At 50.3% G+C, this 14,406-nt stretch overlaps 6 protein-coding genes across 6 annotated transcripts; 3 read left to right on the forward strand and 3 right to left on the reverse strand.

Annotated features, from left to right (window-relative positions):
• The first annotated feature begins 105 nt into the window (after positions 1 to 105).
• BJY04DRAFT_197812 (CwfJ domain protein) lies at positions 106 to 1,986 on the forward strand. The gene is made up of 2 exons (XM_073712525.1): positions 106 to 125; positions 179 to 1,986. Exons 1-2 carry the CDS (start codon positions 112 to 114, stop codon positions 1,854 to 1,856), a joined length of 1,692 nt encoding a protein of 563 aa, XP_073567365.1. The 5' UTR covers positions 106 to 111; the 3' UTR covers positions 1,857 to 1,986.
• Positions 1,987 to 4,260, reverse strand: BJY04DRAFT_197815 (uncharacterized protein). Its single transcript, XM_073712526.1, has 2 exons — positions 3,481 to 4,260; positions 1,987 to 3,416 (listed from the first exon to the last, which is right to left on the reverse strand). The coding sequence occupies exons 1-2, from the start codon at positions 3,594 to 3,596 to the stop codon at positions 2,444 to 2,446; spliced, it is 1,089 nt and encodes a 362-aa protein (XP_073567366.1). The 5' UTR covers positions 3,597 to 4,260; the 3' UTR covers positions 1,987 to 2,443.
• Positions 4,261 to 7,220: 2,960 nt separating this feature from the next.
• BJY04DRAFT_221923 (uncharacterized protein) lies at positions 7,221 to 7,727 on the forward strand (the record flags this gene model as incomplete). Its single annotated transcript, XM_073717247.1, has 1 exon — positions 7,221 to 7,727. One exon carries the CDS (start codon positions 7,221 to 7,223, stop codon positions 7,725 to 7,727), a length of 507 nt encoding a protein of 168 aa, XP_073567367.1.
• A 466-nt stretch (positions 7,728 to 8,193) lies between these two features.
• Positions 8,194 to 9,660, forward strand: BJY04DRAFT_221924 (uncharacterized protein; the record flags this gene model as incomplete). The annotated part of the gene is made up of 1 exon (XM_073717248.1): positions 8,194 to 9,660. The coding sequence occupies one exon, from the start codon at positions 8,194 to 8,196 to the stop codon at positions 9,658 to 9,660; it is 1,467 nt and encodes a 488-aa protein (XP_073567368.1).
• A 763-nt stretch (positions 9,661 to 10,423) lies between these two features.
• BJY04DRAFT_197821 (resistance to Congo red protein) lies at positions 10,424 to 11,574 on the reverse strand. The gene is made up of 3 exons (XM_073712527.1): positions 11,340 to 11,574; positions 11,085 to 11,201; positions 10,424 to 11,027 (listed from the first exon to the last, which is right to left on the reverse strand). Exons 1-3 carry the CDS (start codon positions 11,366 to 11,368, stop codon positions 10,757 to 10,759), a joined length of 417 nt encoding a protein of 138 aa, XP_073567369.1. The 5' UTR covers positions 11,369 to 11,574; the 3' UTR covers positions 10,424 to 10,756.
• A 1,230-nt stretch (positions 11,575 to 12,804) lies between these two features.
• BJY04DRAFT_126145 (ADP-ribosylation factor-like protein) lies at positions 12,805 to 14,209 on the reverse strand. The gene is made up of 6 exons (XM_073708408.1): positions 13,842 to 14,209; positions 13,646 to 13,718; positions 13,561 to 13,580; positions 13,448 to 13,510; positions 13,330 to 13,401; positions 12,805 to 13,281 (listed from the first exon to the last, which is right to left on the reverse strand). The coding sequence occupies exons 1-6, from the start codon at positions 13,889 to 13,891 to the stop codon at positions 13,008 to 13,010; spliced, it is 552 nt and encodes a 183-aa protein (XP_073567370.1). The 5' UTR covers positions 13,892 to 14,209; the 3' UTR covers positions 12,805 to 13,007.
• Between the last annotated feature and the right edge of the window lie 197 nt (positions 14,210 to 14,406).

Raw genomic sequence — 14,406 nt, forward strand, 5'->3', positions numbered from 1 at the left:
GCTTTGTATCATATGCTGCGGGCTTCTATCAGATAAATCGCACGCTTTTCCCAGTACATGCGCACGACTCTTGCATCATAGGATCAGGGAAACCCTACACTAGCCGCAACTATGGCTTCGAAAATGTAAGTCATCCCAGCTCCGGCAGGACATGCATCATATTCTAAACTGGTAATAGCGTTGTCGTCGGCAATGTCAATTCCGAGTTGCAAGATGTCTTCACCAAGCTTGCAAAGCTACACGTCAAGCAGAGCTTCTCGTTTGCTATTATTGCCGGAGACTTGTTTGGCGAGTGCTCTACAGAGCATGAGATCCAACAGATGACAGCCCTTTTGCAGGGAACTATCTCTGTTCCTCTTCCGACCTATTTTACCTTGGGAAGCCACCCGCTTCCTGCTCGAATAATCGAGCAAATAGAAGCCAACGACGAAGTTTGTCCCAATCTCTACTTTCTCGGAAAGCGCGGCACCTTGAAGACCTCAGAAGGCATCCGTATTGTCGCCCTTGGTGGGAAATTTGAAGACACAAGCACTTCGACCGATAAGTATCATCCGGGATACACCGAGTCCGACGCCAGAACCTTGATTGGTGCTCATCATGCCGACATCCTGCTCACCCATCAATGGCCCAAAGGTATCCAGAACGGCTCCAAAGTATCACTACCAGAGGACGCGACACCTCCTCAACAGATACAAGTCATAGCGGATCTCTGCGCGGCCCTCAAGCCCCGTTACCACCTCTCCTCAACAGACGGGTTCTTCTACGAGCGCGAACCCTTCTTCCACCTCCCCACAGAGGACGAGCCCGACGCCAAACCACTGACCCGCTTCATCAGCCTTGCCCCCTTTAGTAAAACCACCAAACAAAAATGGATGTACGCGTTCACACTGGACCCCAAAGTACCACACCCACTCAGCATCCCCGTTGGCGCCACAGCAACCCCCCTCTCCGCCCCAGCATCTAAACGCAAACCCCTGCCCGACCAAAACACCTCCTACTCCCGCTTCGCACCCACAGACGACCACCACCACAACCGACACTCTCGCAAGCGCGCCCGCGCCCCTCCCCCAGGGCCCGAGCAATGCTTCTTCTGCCTCTCCAACCCCAACATCGCAACCCACCTCATCACCTCCATCGGCACAGAAGCCTACCTAACAACAGCCAAGGGACCCCTCCCAACATCAAAGACCTTCTCCCCCTCCCTCAACTTCCCAGGCCACATGCTCATCATCCCATTCAACCACACCCCGACCCTCAACACAATCACCGACGCCCCCAGCCGGCAATCCACATGGTCCGAAATGCACCAATACCGCACAGCCCTCCACACCATGCTCCAGAAGCGAAGCAACAGCGGCCTCGGCGCCGTCACCTGGGAAGTCTCCCGCACAAACGGCATCCACGTGCACTGGCAGTTCCTCCCTGTCCCCGCCGATCTCGTCCAGCGCGGCCTCGTCGAAGCAGCATTCAAAGTCGAAGCCGAGAACCTAAAGTACCCCAAGTTCGAGACCACAAAATCCGCTTCCTCGGATTCAGATTCAGCCTCCGACCCCTCCGCAGAACCAGGCGACTTCTTCCGCCTCTGGATCTGGAGCCCGCCAGCATCCACAACTGATGCCGAATCCGAATCGAAATCAGAACCCACGGAAAAGGGAACGGAAAAGACTCTTCTCCTTCCCCTTAGCGAAGAATTCCGTTTCGACCTGCAATTCGGGCGTCGCGTGATGGCGAAACTCATGCAGCTCGAGAAGCGGATTAATTGGCGGGATGATGTCCAGTCGCAGGATGAGGAGGAGGCTGATGCAACGGCATTTAAGGAGGCGTTCAAGGAGTTTGATTTTACGTTGGAGGAGTAGATATCCATCCTTATGATGCTCATGTTTTGGTTCGAGGGAAAGGAGTGTGTGTACTACTATCTATCTATCCAGTGCAGATGATGTACCAAATCAGAATATATGTATTTGTACTTTACTTATACAAGCAACGTTGTCAGTCGATCCAGCAACAGAATGACAGGCTAAAGGGGAAAAGCTAAGGAGAAAAAATAGCACCTTAGATTTCATAACTTTCATCAGCGGACAGGTAACTAAATCATGACTGAGCGTGGGAGGTGCTTTCGTTCGTGGCAAAGAGTGGTATATACATGAAAAGCGTAGCGATAAACCCGAACACGGAAGAAGGGCATGATTGGGTGAAAGAGGGTATATAGAGAAGAAGGCGAACGTGGTCATAAAGGTGCCACGATCTAATACAGATTCTTGCAGCACAGCCAGGGAGCTGCAAGATGTGGAATGAACGCTTTCTTGAAACCCAGAAAAGCCGGGGTTCAGACGAAGGGATGTCCGCTGATGGTGGGGTATATGATTTGAATGTGGACCATGGTCAAAGCCGCTTGATCAGGTGAAAGTAAGTTTGAACACGAAGTGGGCAGGCCAGGTGCTGCCTAAAGGTCCCTGTACGAGTTAGGAACAGGCTTACGTCCGCTCTGCAGGAGACTCGGGGGCCGGCCCGGGTCGCTGACTTCGTGAATGGTGGCTGCTGCTGTAAAAGGCGGCGGCGGCGACGATGGCATGGCCGGAGACATTGTTCTGTAGCTGGGAGGCTGTTGGCTGAAGCCTGGGGAAGGCTGGCGGTAAGGAATTGGTCGATTCATCTCGGTTGTAGGAGAAATGGCGACCCCCACTGGGTAATGAGGGCCAGGGGAGTACGTTTGTGGCGGAGGTGACATAGCATGGTAGTTGCTGCCCGGTGAGTGGTCTCTGTAAGTTTGGTTATATGGCTGGTCGTAAGGAGAATCATGATTATGCAGAGATCCCTGAGCGCAGTAGTCGTACGGATTCTGCTCGTCGTAGCCGTGCGAGTCTGGATAGTAGTCGTTCTGCGGGGCTGTCCGAAGAGGTGGGGGCCCCATGTAGTCTCCTCTATTAGACCTCGGTGCGGACGGCGTACGATGCGGTGGGCGGGTTACATGGTTCATTGGCTCCATCTCCACTGATTCAGGCTGTGGGCTTGTATCCTCAACCCTCCGAGTAACCGCGTTGTCCCAGCTAGGCATGGCTGGCAGTGAATCCTCATGCGCCTTCGCGACCCCTGGACTTGAAGGAGTATCAAATCGAGCGATTTGCGCTCCTCGATAGGTTGGTAGGGCCTGAGGGGCTTGGTATCCCCCTTGGTATCCTTCTTGATATCCCCCCTGGTAGCCATTGTTTACTGGTGGCATGTACGGCATGGGAGGAGGTTGGTGGTGGTGGTACGGATCGCCTCCGTATTTGGGCTGCTTCGGCTTTGGAGATGGACAACAACACCCACAACAGCTTGTACAGCAGCGAATGCCGCAGCACATGCAATTAACGATACAGGCAATAACGGAGAGGAGAATTACGCCTCCAACGATGATACCAGCAATGACAGGCCATCTGTGTTTATTAGCGCTCCGTCGCGACTCAAAGTGGCGTCCTTAAGAAGGCGTGGGACACATACTTGCAGTAGGTTTTGTCCATACACTTATCCCAGCTAGAGAAAGTCTCTGGGGCCGATTGAATCTCATCGGCAGCATCACGCGCAAATAACGAGACATATGATAACACCGGACTCATCCTAGCGAGTTTATGTTCCAGCCCCGCACCCAGCGGTGGAAATGAGAATGATTCAAGTGCCTTGCTCGAGATTGCGCCGAGGGCTCAGCTCGCGAAGCGACTGGGGAGCGTTTAATTAGACAGTGTTTCGATGAACCGCAATCGCAAAAACGCAAGATATCGGCGATATGATGGATTGTCGAGGTGTAGGTCAAGGTTTCAGTTCGAAATAAGAATGCGCATGGATAATAATAGATCGATGGTTGGCGGAATTGTTTCTGCCTGTCGTACCAAGAATATGCGGATCCTGCGAGGAAAGGATTCGAGAGGTTGGAGACAGGATGCGATTGCGCAAGGCTGTTGTGGTGCGTAGAGAGCGTGAAATCCCACCGATTAAGATCCCTTATTTGGTAAACGATAGTTTGGGTGCGCAATCGCTCGTCTTTGATCAAAAGGAGAGATAGAACAAGTGGACGGGGAGAGGGCGCTTAAAGGTGGCGGGTAGCAGTGTGTCAGGACGAGGGCGCTGCGTTCCAAGGGGAGGGCAAACGTCTCAAGGGGCAGCGCGGACGATCAGAAAGAGCGACAATGGTAAGATAACAGCAACAAGGGAGGAGGGGCGGAACAATGAATGAATTGATGGAACAAAAAAAGCGACAGGGAGCCGCAGGAGACTCGAGAGAATGAGGTGAAGAAGCGACAAGGAATAAGATAGCGATCACCAGCCTCGAGTGCGCGTCTCAATCAAGGTAATCTATCCTTACAAGCTGATACCCCGGTAGTAGCGTGGGGAAACAGCCGATAATATCCAAAGTTACCAGGTATTACCAAAGTTTACCAGGAACCCTTCTCCACATCAAACCGTCCCTGAGGGTCTCGGTGTCGATCAACTCGAATCTCTCTTCGCTTAACATCTCGAAACAACTGAGAGACATACTTATCTTGCACTTCTTCTATGGTACATTTTCACCGCATTTCCGCACAGTACTCCTAGTCTGATGGAGCTGCTGCTCCGGAATGAAATGGGGCAGAGTCGATCCTACGCACTTGATCTTCTCTCAACCTTTGTGGTGGGTCTTTCGGCTCTAGATAGCTGATGCTGGTAGACTCCTGGGAGAGATCTATGTCATGACAAATTCAGGAGAATAATCTTCACTCTGGCCTTAGGGAAAACAGAGTAACGAACGCTCGGCCTACCAAGCTTCGGTGTCCACCTCTGGTAAGAAGTCCTCTCTAGCACATAACATATACTAATTCTATCGAAGAAATGAGACGGACAAGAGACGCAAATGCACTTCGAAGATAGAGCTCTGAAGGTGGTTGAGAGATCTCACCTGTATAGATATTTGACCACTCAATGACTGTCACAGAACGTGGACCTCAGCATTGCAGAAGAAACAATCAATTTGCCCCTAGCTCGAAGAGTGACAATTCTCGAATTACTTCAAGATACCCTTGGGCGTTCGGAGATCAAAAGGCTTGACGGCCTGATCTGCCAATCTAGGTCCCACATCTACCCTACTCTGGCCGCATGGGGCATTTTCACGATAGGTGCTCAATAACAACTGCGAAGGTTGATCAACGAAGATAACCAACTCCATATTCCAGGCGAGAAGACTAGAAAAGTCGGGAACATAGGGTCATCCTTTGAACCGGAAAATTCTGCATACTTTGCAAACAACAACTCATGCAACGTTCATTTTCGAGGGCAGGACAGTGGTATTGCCGTCGCACTGTTGGAGCCTCTATTCCGAATGAGTGTTGGTCGAGGGATGGAGTTTGAAATAACAGGCGCCCTGACAAATAGGGCAATTCCAGTAATGGCAGTATCCCGAAGCCAGCCATCTGTTGTGACTGTGGTGGCATCGATATCACTACCTGTTTAGCTCTACCTCAACGTCTTCATGGGCCCACCTTCTGCTGACAGCGTTGCTCCATGATGTTACTTGAAACACTTGCCGAATGGCCTCATCGTCCCGCGACGCTAGGCAGACTCAGAGGCAAGGACGCTGTGACTGCCTCGCGGCGCGAACTACTTATAGATCACCAGCAGATGCAACCCTGCTAGAGATAGTATTTGGCATTATCGCCCACGTGCTGATCAACACGGACCAAGAGAAGCCCTGTCCACCCGCCACATCCACAATCCTTCTCAACATTCTTGACAGCCTTCAGGCTGCGCAGAAGCTTACACTCACAGTGTCGGTGGTAGAAAAATAACCTGTGACCGACCTGGCCAAGGACGCACACGCACTCTTGATGTAACTCCAGAATGTTGACCGCAGACTACAGCCTTTTTGCCTTTTTACCTGACCTCGGAGTCAAAGTGGTAGGATCAAACCGCTAAGCATTAGCTCAGCCACCACTTTAGGATACTGCTGAATGTAAAGTCGCCGAGACTTCAGGAAAGTTGGCCCCTAACATGTGGCGTGCGGAGAAGGATCTCATCTTGTTGGGTCGATCGAACTCGAGATGAGAGATCTTAGCAAATTGCGCCGCATCCGGCGACTGCCGGAAGTTCTACTCCTAGGAAGAGTTGCATGACTATACGTCAAGTTCCTGCGACAATATAAGGTTTCGAGCAAAGGCATAGGCTCTAGTATCGACTAGGCTCCTCTCTGTCTGATCTATCGAACCATGGTGAGAACAAGAAGCGCTAACTACCCGCCATCACCATTTATTGAGTTAGTCCTCTAGTCCACGGGGTAGGGCTCAGAGGTGGCTGATGGGGTCGTATTTGCAACAGGCACCGTATTCCAGTAGTGGCACTGATTTGCTGAGGAGCCATCGCCCCGTTCAGTGGCTCTGGTGATTGGCTTTCGATTTTGAAGGATTGCTTTCCCGCACGCTGCTTTGATTGATCGGCCAGTCAACTTCCTTGACTTATCCTGAAGACCCCAGGAGATGCCACTGCATTCCAACCCCAGAGAGAACTACAAGTGCCGTTTTCCCTTATCGAACACGAGTGTAACTTGCCCAATGCCCATGGCCCCATGTTACTTTCGAACTGCAAGTGATGGCTATGCTAATCTCTATTTAGGTTAGAGTGATCACTTGGCTATCTTGTTGATGGGGGTATTGAAGTGATGCTGAGATGATGAGAATTTCCATTCAACATCTAACTATCTCCTATGACTCTCAAGGGCTTGTCTCAGGGCTGACGGTGTAGACAAGTCCTATTTACACCCTGCTCATTTTGAAGGCCCTGTGAGACTTGAACCGACGGTGTTCTACTCTAGATCCTAGTGGATCACGGAAGAGTCTCTGCATCCTCCCCAACGAAGGTTGGCATAGCCTTGGCTGGGGCGGAAACTGTATTGAGATGAACCACGGAGATCACCGAGATAAGTTTAGGTACCATGGTTGACATAGAGACGAAGGGATAGGTCATTTGTGCCGGTTTAATTCAATACTATTATCGTTCACGGACAGATCTCGGGGTGTCCGAAGTGGGGAGAAAGCAAGATGAAAGGACGGGTGGTGAGGGGTGAAGATAATGGCAGAAAAGAGGCCTGGGGAAACGTCTATATAAGAGGCTATCCCATGGCTCCATAAGCAGATCTTCTTCACCACCTTCATCCACTTCGCAGATCAGCTCAAGCCTCATCCTCCCTCAAAAACCACACATTCAAACCATCCTTCAAGATGCAGTTCAAGATCAACACCCTCCTCTCCCTCCTGGCTATCCCGGCCCTCGCCAACGCAGCCTGCCAGCTTTCTAACGGACTGGGCCCTGGACCTCACGCCCCCGAAACCCGCGGCCAGCTCTGTAAGCCCCAGGGTGTTGGCGACTGGACCTTTGCCATGCGCACCAGCGAGCTCGTCGTGCCCACCTTTGACAGCGACTACATGTGGGAGGGTTACATCAGCGGCAAGAACTTCATCATCTATGATCATGCATGTGTCCCCCGGGGCAAGTACAGCATCGGCGACGACTGCGGCATTGAATACGTGATCATGGAGAACTTCCTGCCTTATGTTCTCACAGTCACAAGTGTCAACTGGAGCACTGGAAGCCCTTACTTCAACTTCAAGTACGGAAATGGTCGTTTCATGATCGGCGAGAACCAGGCTACTTGCCAGAATATCGGTGGTGGGCTTCGTGTTGAGATGGGCTGCAAGACTGGCTTCCCTCAAGATGGCACTGTTTAGGGGGGTTGCGATGCTTTATAGCATGCTCTGAGAGGTGGATATAGGGGAGCCTGTTGATATGAATTGGTCAGTTTATATGCTTCTGGGAACTTGCTTATCTGTGTGTCTGCTGCTGTCAGAACACTGAAACTGTATCTACTTGCTATACTCGATGTACAGAATTTCCTGGTGTGGACCTCAATATTAGGGATTCCATAGGGATTGTTAGGCATGGAACTGTGTATCAATGAACTTCACATCAGTATATGCTTCAAGTATCTGATTTTAGATGTATAAAGAATGCTTGAAAGTAGCCCTAGAATTAACAGAAATGCATTTCTAGCGAACATAAAACATGGCAAGACTGTTCTGAGAGCAGTAGTGTTATGCTTCCTTCCTTTGTGACTTAGGCTGCCACAGCGGGATTGGCATGTAACCTGCAGGGCTTCCACCTGGCTCCTCCCTACATGCAACACCATTGTTCATCATGCCATCTATCTTGTCTCAGCCTCTTGAGATTCATCATCTCATCTGCGAATTCCTCATATCCGACTACTTGCCCAGTATTTACGACTTGGCCTTGGTCAGCAGGCACTTCTGTTCCGTAACCAACAGATACCGGTTCCACCATCTGAAATTCGAGCTCAGAGGTCGAAAAAAGCTGGCCAGTGATGTTCGAAAATGGACCGAAGTTCTTCAACGAGCCTCGGCCTTTCCATCCGTTTGCCGTCTGACAATTTGGAGTGGTATGCGGTCGTCAGAGCGTGACTTGATCGATGATGATGTCGAGATACCCAGCTACAGATTACACTTTGACTTCGAAGAAGGAGAAACTGAAGATGATCTCACTTGCGTGAACGAGTACTACCGATCGTACATGTACACTGACGACAAAGTAGACAAGGAGAATGACCCAGAGCCATGGGGACCATTTCCCACCTTTCTTAGAAAATTGTCAGGCCTCAAAGACTTGATCTGGGCTTGCAAAACGCTGTTAGCTCCGTGCCTACTCCAGGTCCTGAGCGAAAAGGTATTATCTTGTTGCCGCCTACATAATGTGGTATTCAAGTTACCAAGCCTGCACTATGATAACTACCGCGGACCGCGCCGCGACGTCGATCAGTACGAGTTCTCCCTGGCAACCTTGCCCAATCTCACCAGGGTTCTGGTGCCTGCTTCTCGCGTGTACGGTATGAACGGAGTAGAGTTCAACGAAGAAGCCATACTAGAACTTTTGAAACAAGCGCCAACTATCAAGCATGTCCACTTCCTCAATCTGTTGCCACACTTTGGTTCACGTGAACCAGGAATGGAGCTGCAGCTGGGGAACAGAAACTGGCACGGATTCTTTGTTGATAAGCGTCGTCGAGACAAGGAATACCGCAAGTTGCAAATTTCTCCGTCGCATATTCCCACTCAGCTTAGAACCCTCAGCATAACACCAGCCGGGGACATCAACGACTTTCGCACCTGGAGAACCTGTGTCTCTTTCTCTGAGCTCAAAACGCTGCAGCTATGGGTAGTCTCAACAGAAGTTCTCCAGTTGGCCACAGAATGCCAGTTCCCTTCACTGGAGACATTGGTTCTTGACCCTTATTACTACTGGGACGTCGACGCAGACGAGGATGAAAATCTCCAAGCTCAAGATGACGGCGACAAAGCAGCAAGCGAATTCGTAAGAAGCCTAGCCAGTCTACGAAGCATCCATCTCTCAACAGGTATCATGACCAGCTACGCTGCAAGCAGGACTATATCCGCCATACTCGAAACCCACGGCAATTCCCTACAAAAATTATCTCTTGTCGGACTCGGTATAGTAGAGTTGGGTGCATATTCCATGTCTCCAGACGCAATCCAACAAAAGGTACTAGGTGCCCTAACTTGCAGGAGCTCCACATACCTGTCCGCCGGGACCTTGGAGAGTTCAATAATACCCACATATACAAAGCCTTAGGCTCACATCTTCCACACCTCAAGGTTGTCCGGCTACGCTTGGCCTCTATCACAGAGGCAGTTGAAGAGGCGCCAGACGATCAAAGTGCACCGGTGGATGAAAATGCAGTCCGAGATATACTATCTACAATCGTCAGCGCAGCATCATCTCCTTTCGCTTGCTTATTAGAACGGTTATATGTGCACCCAGGACCTACACACCTCTACGTATCCACGATAATGAACGAATTGGAGAAGAACTATCACCGGTGGAAATGCTTTCGATTCCCAGATCCCTCAATGGAAGTCCTACAAAACGGAGATAGTGTAAGCCATAGGGTTATTATACAGAAGTTCAAAGTCAGGCAAATACTCCGGCCCTACTAAAATCAATGTCTTGATTCTGGACAGGCCGCGGAGGTTGTGAGTAATCAGTTTAGCCATTTGGATTCCTACGCTGGATATGTCCTGGAAATTCGATGGCTGATGTGGTATTCGCGTGGGCGATTCAGTAATCTTGATGTGTTTTTGGGCATGTTCAATCGATATGTATTAAGCTATGGCAACCGCGTAAGCAGATAGATATAATGTGGCTGTGCATAAATCGGAAAGCTTGTAAAAATACATATCAACTAGTGTCGAAATGCTACCAACTATATGTTCATGTATGCTGTGGAACGTTAAGCTACCCAATCCGATAGGCTAAGGATTTGGGTTCTGGCTTCTTGAGGGCAATGCAGGGGTAGGATATAAGGTTGATTAAGATATATAGTTTCCTCCTATCTGGGGATTACAAGTAGATAAAAATCGTCGCAGTTATACTCTAGGTACTGCAAGAGAAATCCGAGTGTGAAGTAGAAAAAAAGAGTTATGTTTAATTACTAGCATATAATTATGTCGTCGCCACGACAAGACAGACACCTCGTGCCGGAAAAAATCCCAGACATAGACAGAAAACTCAAAGAAACGCCCATTTACAAGGTATCAGTTCCAATCACAATCCCAAATCCGAATAAAGCCCAAGCAATGGTCATGTCCGTGTCCATATTCCACCCCCTATTTCCATCCGCCTACTATTTCCTTCCCTTTTACCTGACCTAACGAGATCTTTACTGCATCTAGGGCTTCCCATTCTGATGAGCCGGTGGTGGCCCAGGAGGCGGCGCGTAGCCACCACCATACGCATGCGGCGGCGACTGGAGCTCAATTCCTGATTGCTGCGGCTGCTGTCCGAAGTAGCCCTGGGGACCGGGGTACTGTGGTGGTGGAGGCGGGTGGTTGTAGGGGTCGCGGTGTGCTTGTTGTTGGTATGGGGGTGGGGGCGCCATCCAGGCTGTTCCGGCGTACGGGCGAAGGCCGCGGCTGCGGCGGCGGCGGGCGTTGAAGCAGCTGTTTTGCCAAAACTTAGTTGAGGTTCGTTTGGGTTTAAGGGTAAGGAGGACATACGCTATGGAGAAGAAGATGATGACCGCGACGCCGACGATAACTCCGAAGGCGACCCAGCGGCCCCAGTGGTGCCAGCTGCTGCGGTTGTCGCAGTATTGCACGCCATTTCGGAAGAAACTGTTGAAAGATGCGTTAGCGAAGGTTGTTGGTGTTGGTGTTGGTGATCGTGGTCAGAGCTGGAGCGGGAGAAAAGTGGCCCAGGCGCAACTGGCGTCGGGGACTTGCAGCTGAGGTATGTAGACATATGGTACTCACCAGTCATCTCGCGCATATAGGATAGGCATGGTCGGTGGACCTGTGACGCTGCGAATCTGGGGTGAAGCTGAAGAGTGACGTTTGTCGGTACCAGGAGTGTGGCTAGGTACTATGTACAAGGCGGAAAGCGATCGTCAAGTCGATTTGATGTAAAGAAAGACGCAGGAGGGATGATACAGATAGAAAGCGACGGTTGATTGAGTACCTAAACACAAAGAAAAGATAGAGGCGATGGGTACAGGGGGGAATGGAGATCTTTAAGGCAGCAGCAAAAGCGACAGGGCTGTGGCTGAGTGGATGGCGAAAGCGGCTTGGCGGTTTTACGCATCCGCATACGATACTCAGACTGACTCTCCACGAGAACAAGGTCAAACCGCGGTCCTCTGGGCCTCTTGGAAATCGTCAGCCTAAAAAATTGCCTAAAATTGATAATAATGTGTTGTAGTTCATCGCTTGATTGCTGGGAAACTCGGCTTATTGGAGACTGTTTGCTCTGTCACACTCTATCCGGCACCTGGCTTCTGCACAGCCGCAATCTCACTGATGAGGATGAACGATGCACCGTCATGATGAAGTGGCTCATGAGCAGAGAATCACTTGGCTAACTTAGGTAGTAGTCCTTCCTGCTTGGAGCTTTGTAATTGCTTGGCTACTGAGTAATCGTCAACTGTGGCTTTGATCCTCGTCACTATTGAGTCCTCGTGAAATAGTGCCATTTGCCGTTCGACCAGTTCTTTGTTGTTTTTGGGTAGCTTCGCTCTGACCTTCGTCATTGACATTCTCAGTCAGCTGAAGTTTGAAGTCAGCCCTATTGCTCCGCTAAATTAATGTATCAGACTCTGCCCCATAATCAGCGCGCGCTGGACCCAGCTCCACCCCCTAATTCCAACTCCAATTTTAGAGAGGGACAGCATGCAGAAATGAGGAGACCTCTCTTCAAACAAAACAAACCAACCACAACAAACCAGCAATAGTAGCGATTGGAAAGCTGTCAAAACTAGTCAAGATGGATGCACCTATCGCAATGCGATCCTCCGTAACTCTCGTTGTGGGGATGCTGGACTGGAGGCGATGATTAGTTCCCGTCTTCTGCAATGCCAACGCATCAGTTGGTCTGTGCTGTGGTGTTGTGTTGGCGGGTGTTGGCCCACGGAGTTAGTTTATCTGCTGGCGATGGAATTAAATAACCTCTGGCCTTTCTCTCCTTTGAAATTAACCAACCTGCCCAATGCTTCTGAGCGGCTCAGTCAAAATATTTCATGAGACTTTCTACGCTTGTGTTGTTATTTCGGCCATTGAAAATGACATGCTGCCACATAGACTTTTCCTATGACACCACCGGAACTCCCTAGGGGTGAATTTCTCAGCGTACATTGGACTTCAAGTTATCACCTAATGCTGGCTTGGCTAAATACAGACATTGCTTGCTTGCTTGCTTGATTCGAATTTGCAGGAATCATAATACCGAACGAATGACTAAATAGGAATGATGGCACAAATGAGAACTGACGCAGACGAATAACTTCCGGGATATCCAGCGATGCAATCACTTCGTCAACATCGTTATAACTTGACTGTCAGGAACAGTCTGTTAATTCTACATCGTCCAGGGACATAAGACGAAGTGGGAAAGAGCCAGCTTTCAGGAGAATGGTCGCTGTTTGCCCGTCACCGAGTTGCTCGAGCGATCAACCAGTGCAGCACCGCGTCAAGATTCGTCTCTTCCTTTGCACTGATTCCATAGCAGCTTACTTCACGCCGGGTGATGGACTTGAGATTCATTTGATCAATGAGGTCGTCCACAGACAGCTTGTCGGGGAGATCCGATTTGTTTCCGAGGACCAAAAGAGGGATGCCATCGAGCGTCGGCTTGTTCATCAGCTCGTGCAGTTCTTCTGTCGCGACAGGCAAAGCAGCCTTGTCCGCTGCATCTACGATGTAACTAGCACGAATCAGCAAAGTGGCAATCGAATTTCGAACTTGCGCTTACACGATCGCGTTCACACCTCGGCAATACCGTTCCCACATCGGTCGAAACCGTGGCTGTCCACCAAGGTCCCAGCTGGATTTTGTCAGATGTGCTGCGCAGATATGCAGAACAAACGCACCACTTCAAGGTCACATGTCCTTTCTGGACTCGCTTGGTGTTAAACCCAATGGTTGGGATAGAGCTAATGCACGATTTAGACACCGACAGATTCCCCTACCACGGAGAACTTACTCTACAGTGAACTCCCCGCCCTATAGGACCACGAACGTTAGTGAGGAGCGACGAACCAAGATCGCTGGAGAAGGAGAGCACATACCGCGAGCACGCGCAACAGTGACGACTTTCCGGCATTTTGAAGACCGATCATGGTAACATCCATCTCAGTCGCCCTACCATCGAAATGAACATTGCAGCTCTTAGCCAACCGAATCTTGGATACTGCGGGGACGGGCCGGGGGTCTATTTCCGGCAAACACCTCGCAGGTGACCGAATGGAACGGCGGCCCACTTACCAGAACATCCTCAAGAGCCAGTCATAGATCGTCCGGAAAATACCCGCCATGTTGTCGATTTGCAGGAAGCGTTGCAAGGGCCAGTGGGGTTGATGAAGAGGGATTCGAGAGAGGAATGAATAAAGAGAAGCGTGAGAGGAAAGGCTGTTAAAAGCGCAGCTTGATTCAACTAGGGTGGGCGGATATATCGAGGTCAGAATTTGGACGGTGAACTGTGAGAACTTTGAAGTGGGGGTAAGAGGGAAGATATTGTTGACTGCTGCTACACCGGCAGAAAGGCAGTTGAGAGATGCGAGGACGAGGTGCGAGCGTAGTCAAAGCGACGGACGAGAATTAATAGTTCCCGGAATGGGATGGAATCATGGAATCCAGAAGCGCCGCCGTAGGAGTTGCTGAGAGCTTCTGCTCCAGCACGAAGAGCGCTAGTTGCGAGGTAGAGAACTGGCCCAAGACCTGAGCGCCAAAAAGCCAGCGGCAACGGGTCTGGCCGCTGTTTGGATTATTGTTATTCTCTCTCTGCCGTCTCCAAATTTGAGAAGGAAGACGAGTAAAAAGGAAATATGTT

Source organism: Aspergillus karnatakaensis (genome assembly GCF_047715665.1).
Source record: "Aspergillus karnatakaensis strain CBS 102800 unplaced genomic scaffold BJY04scaffold_54, whole genome shotgun sequence".
Taxonomy (NCBI): Eukaryota; Fungi; Ascomycota; class Eurotiomycetes; order Eurotiales; family Aspergillaceae; genus Aspergillus; species Aspergillus karnatakaensis.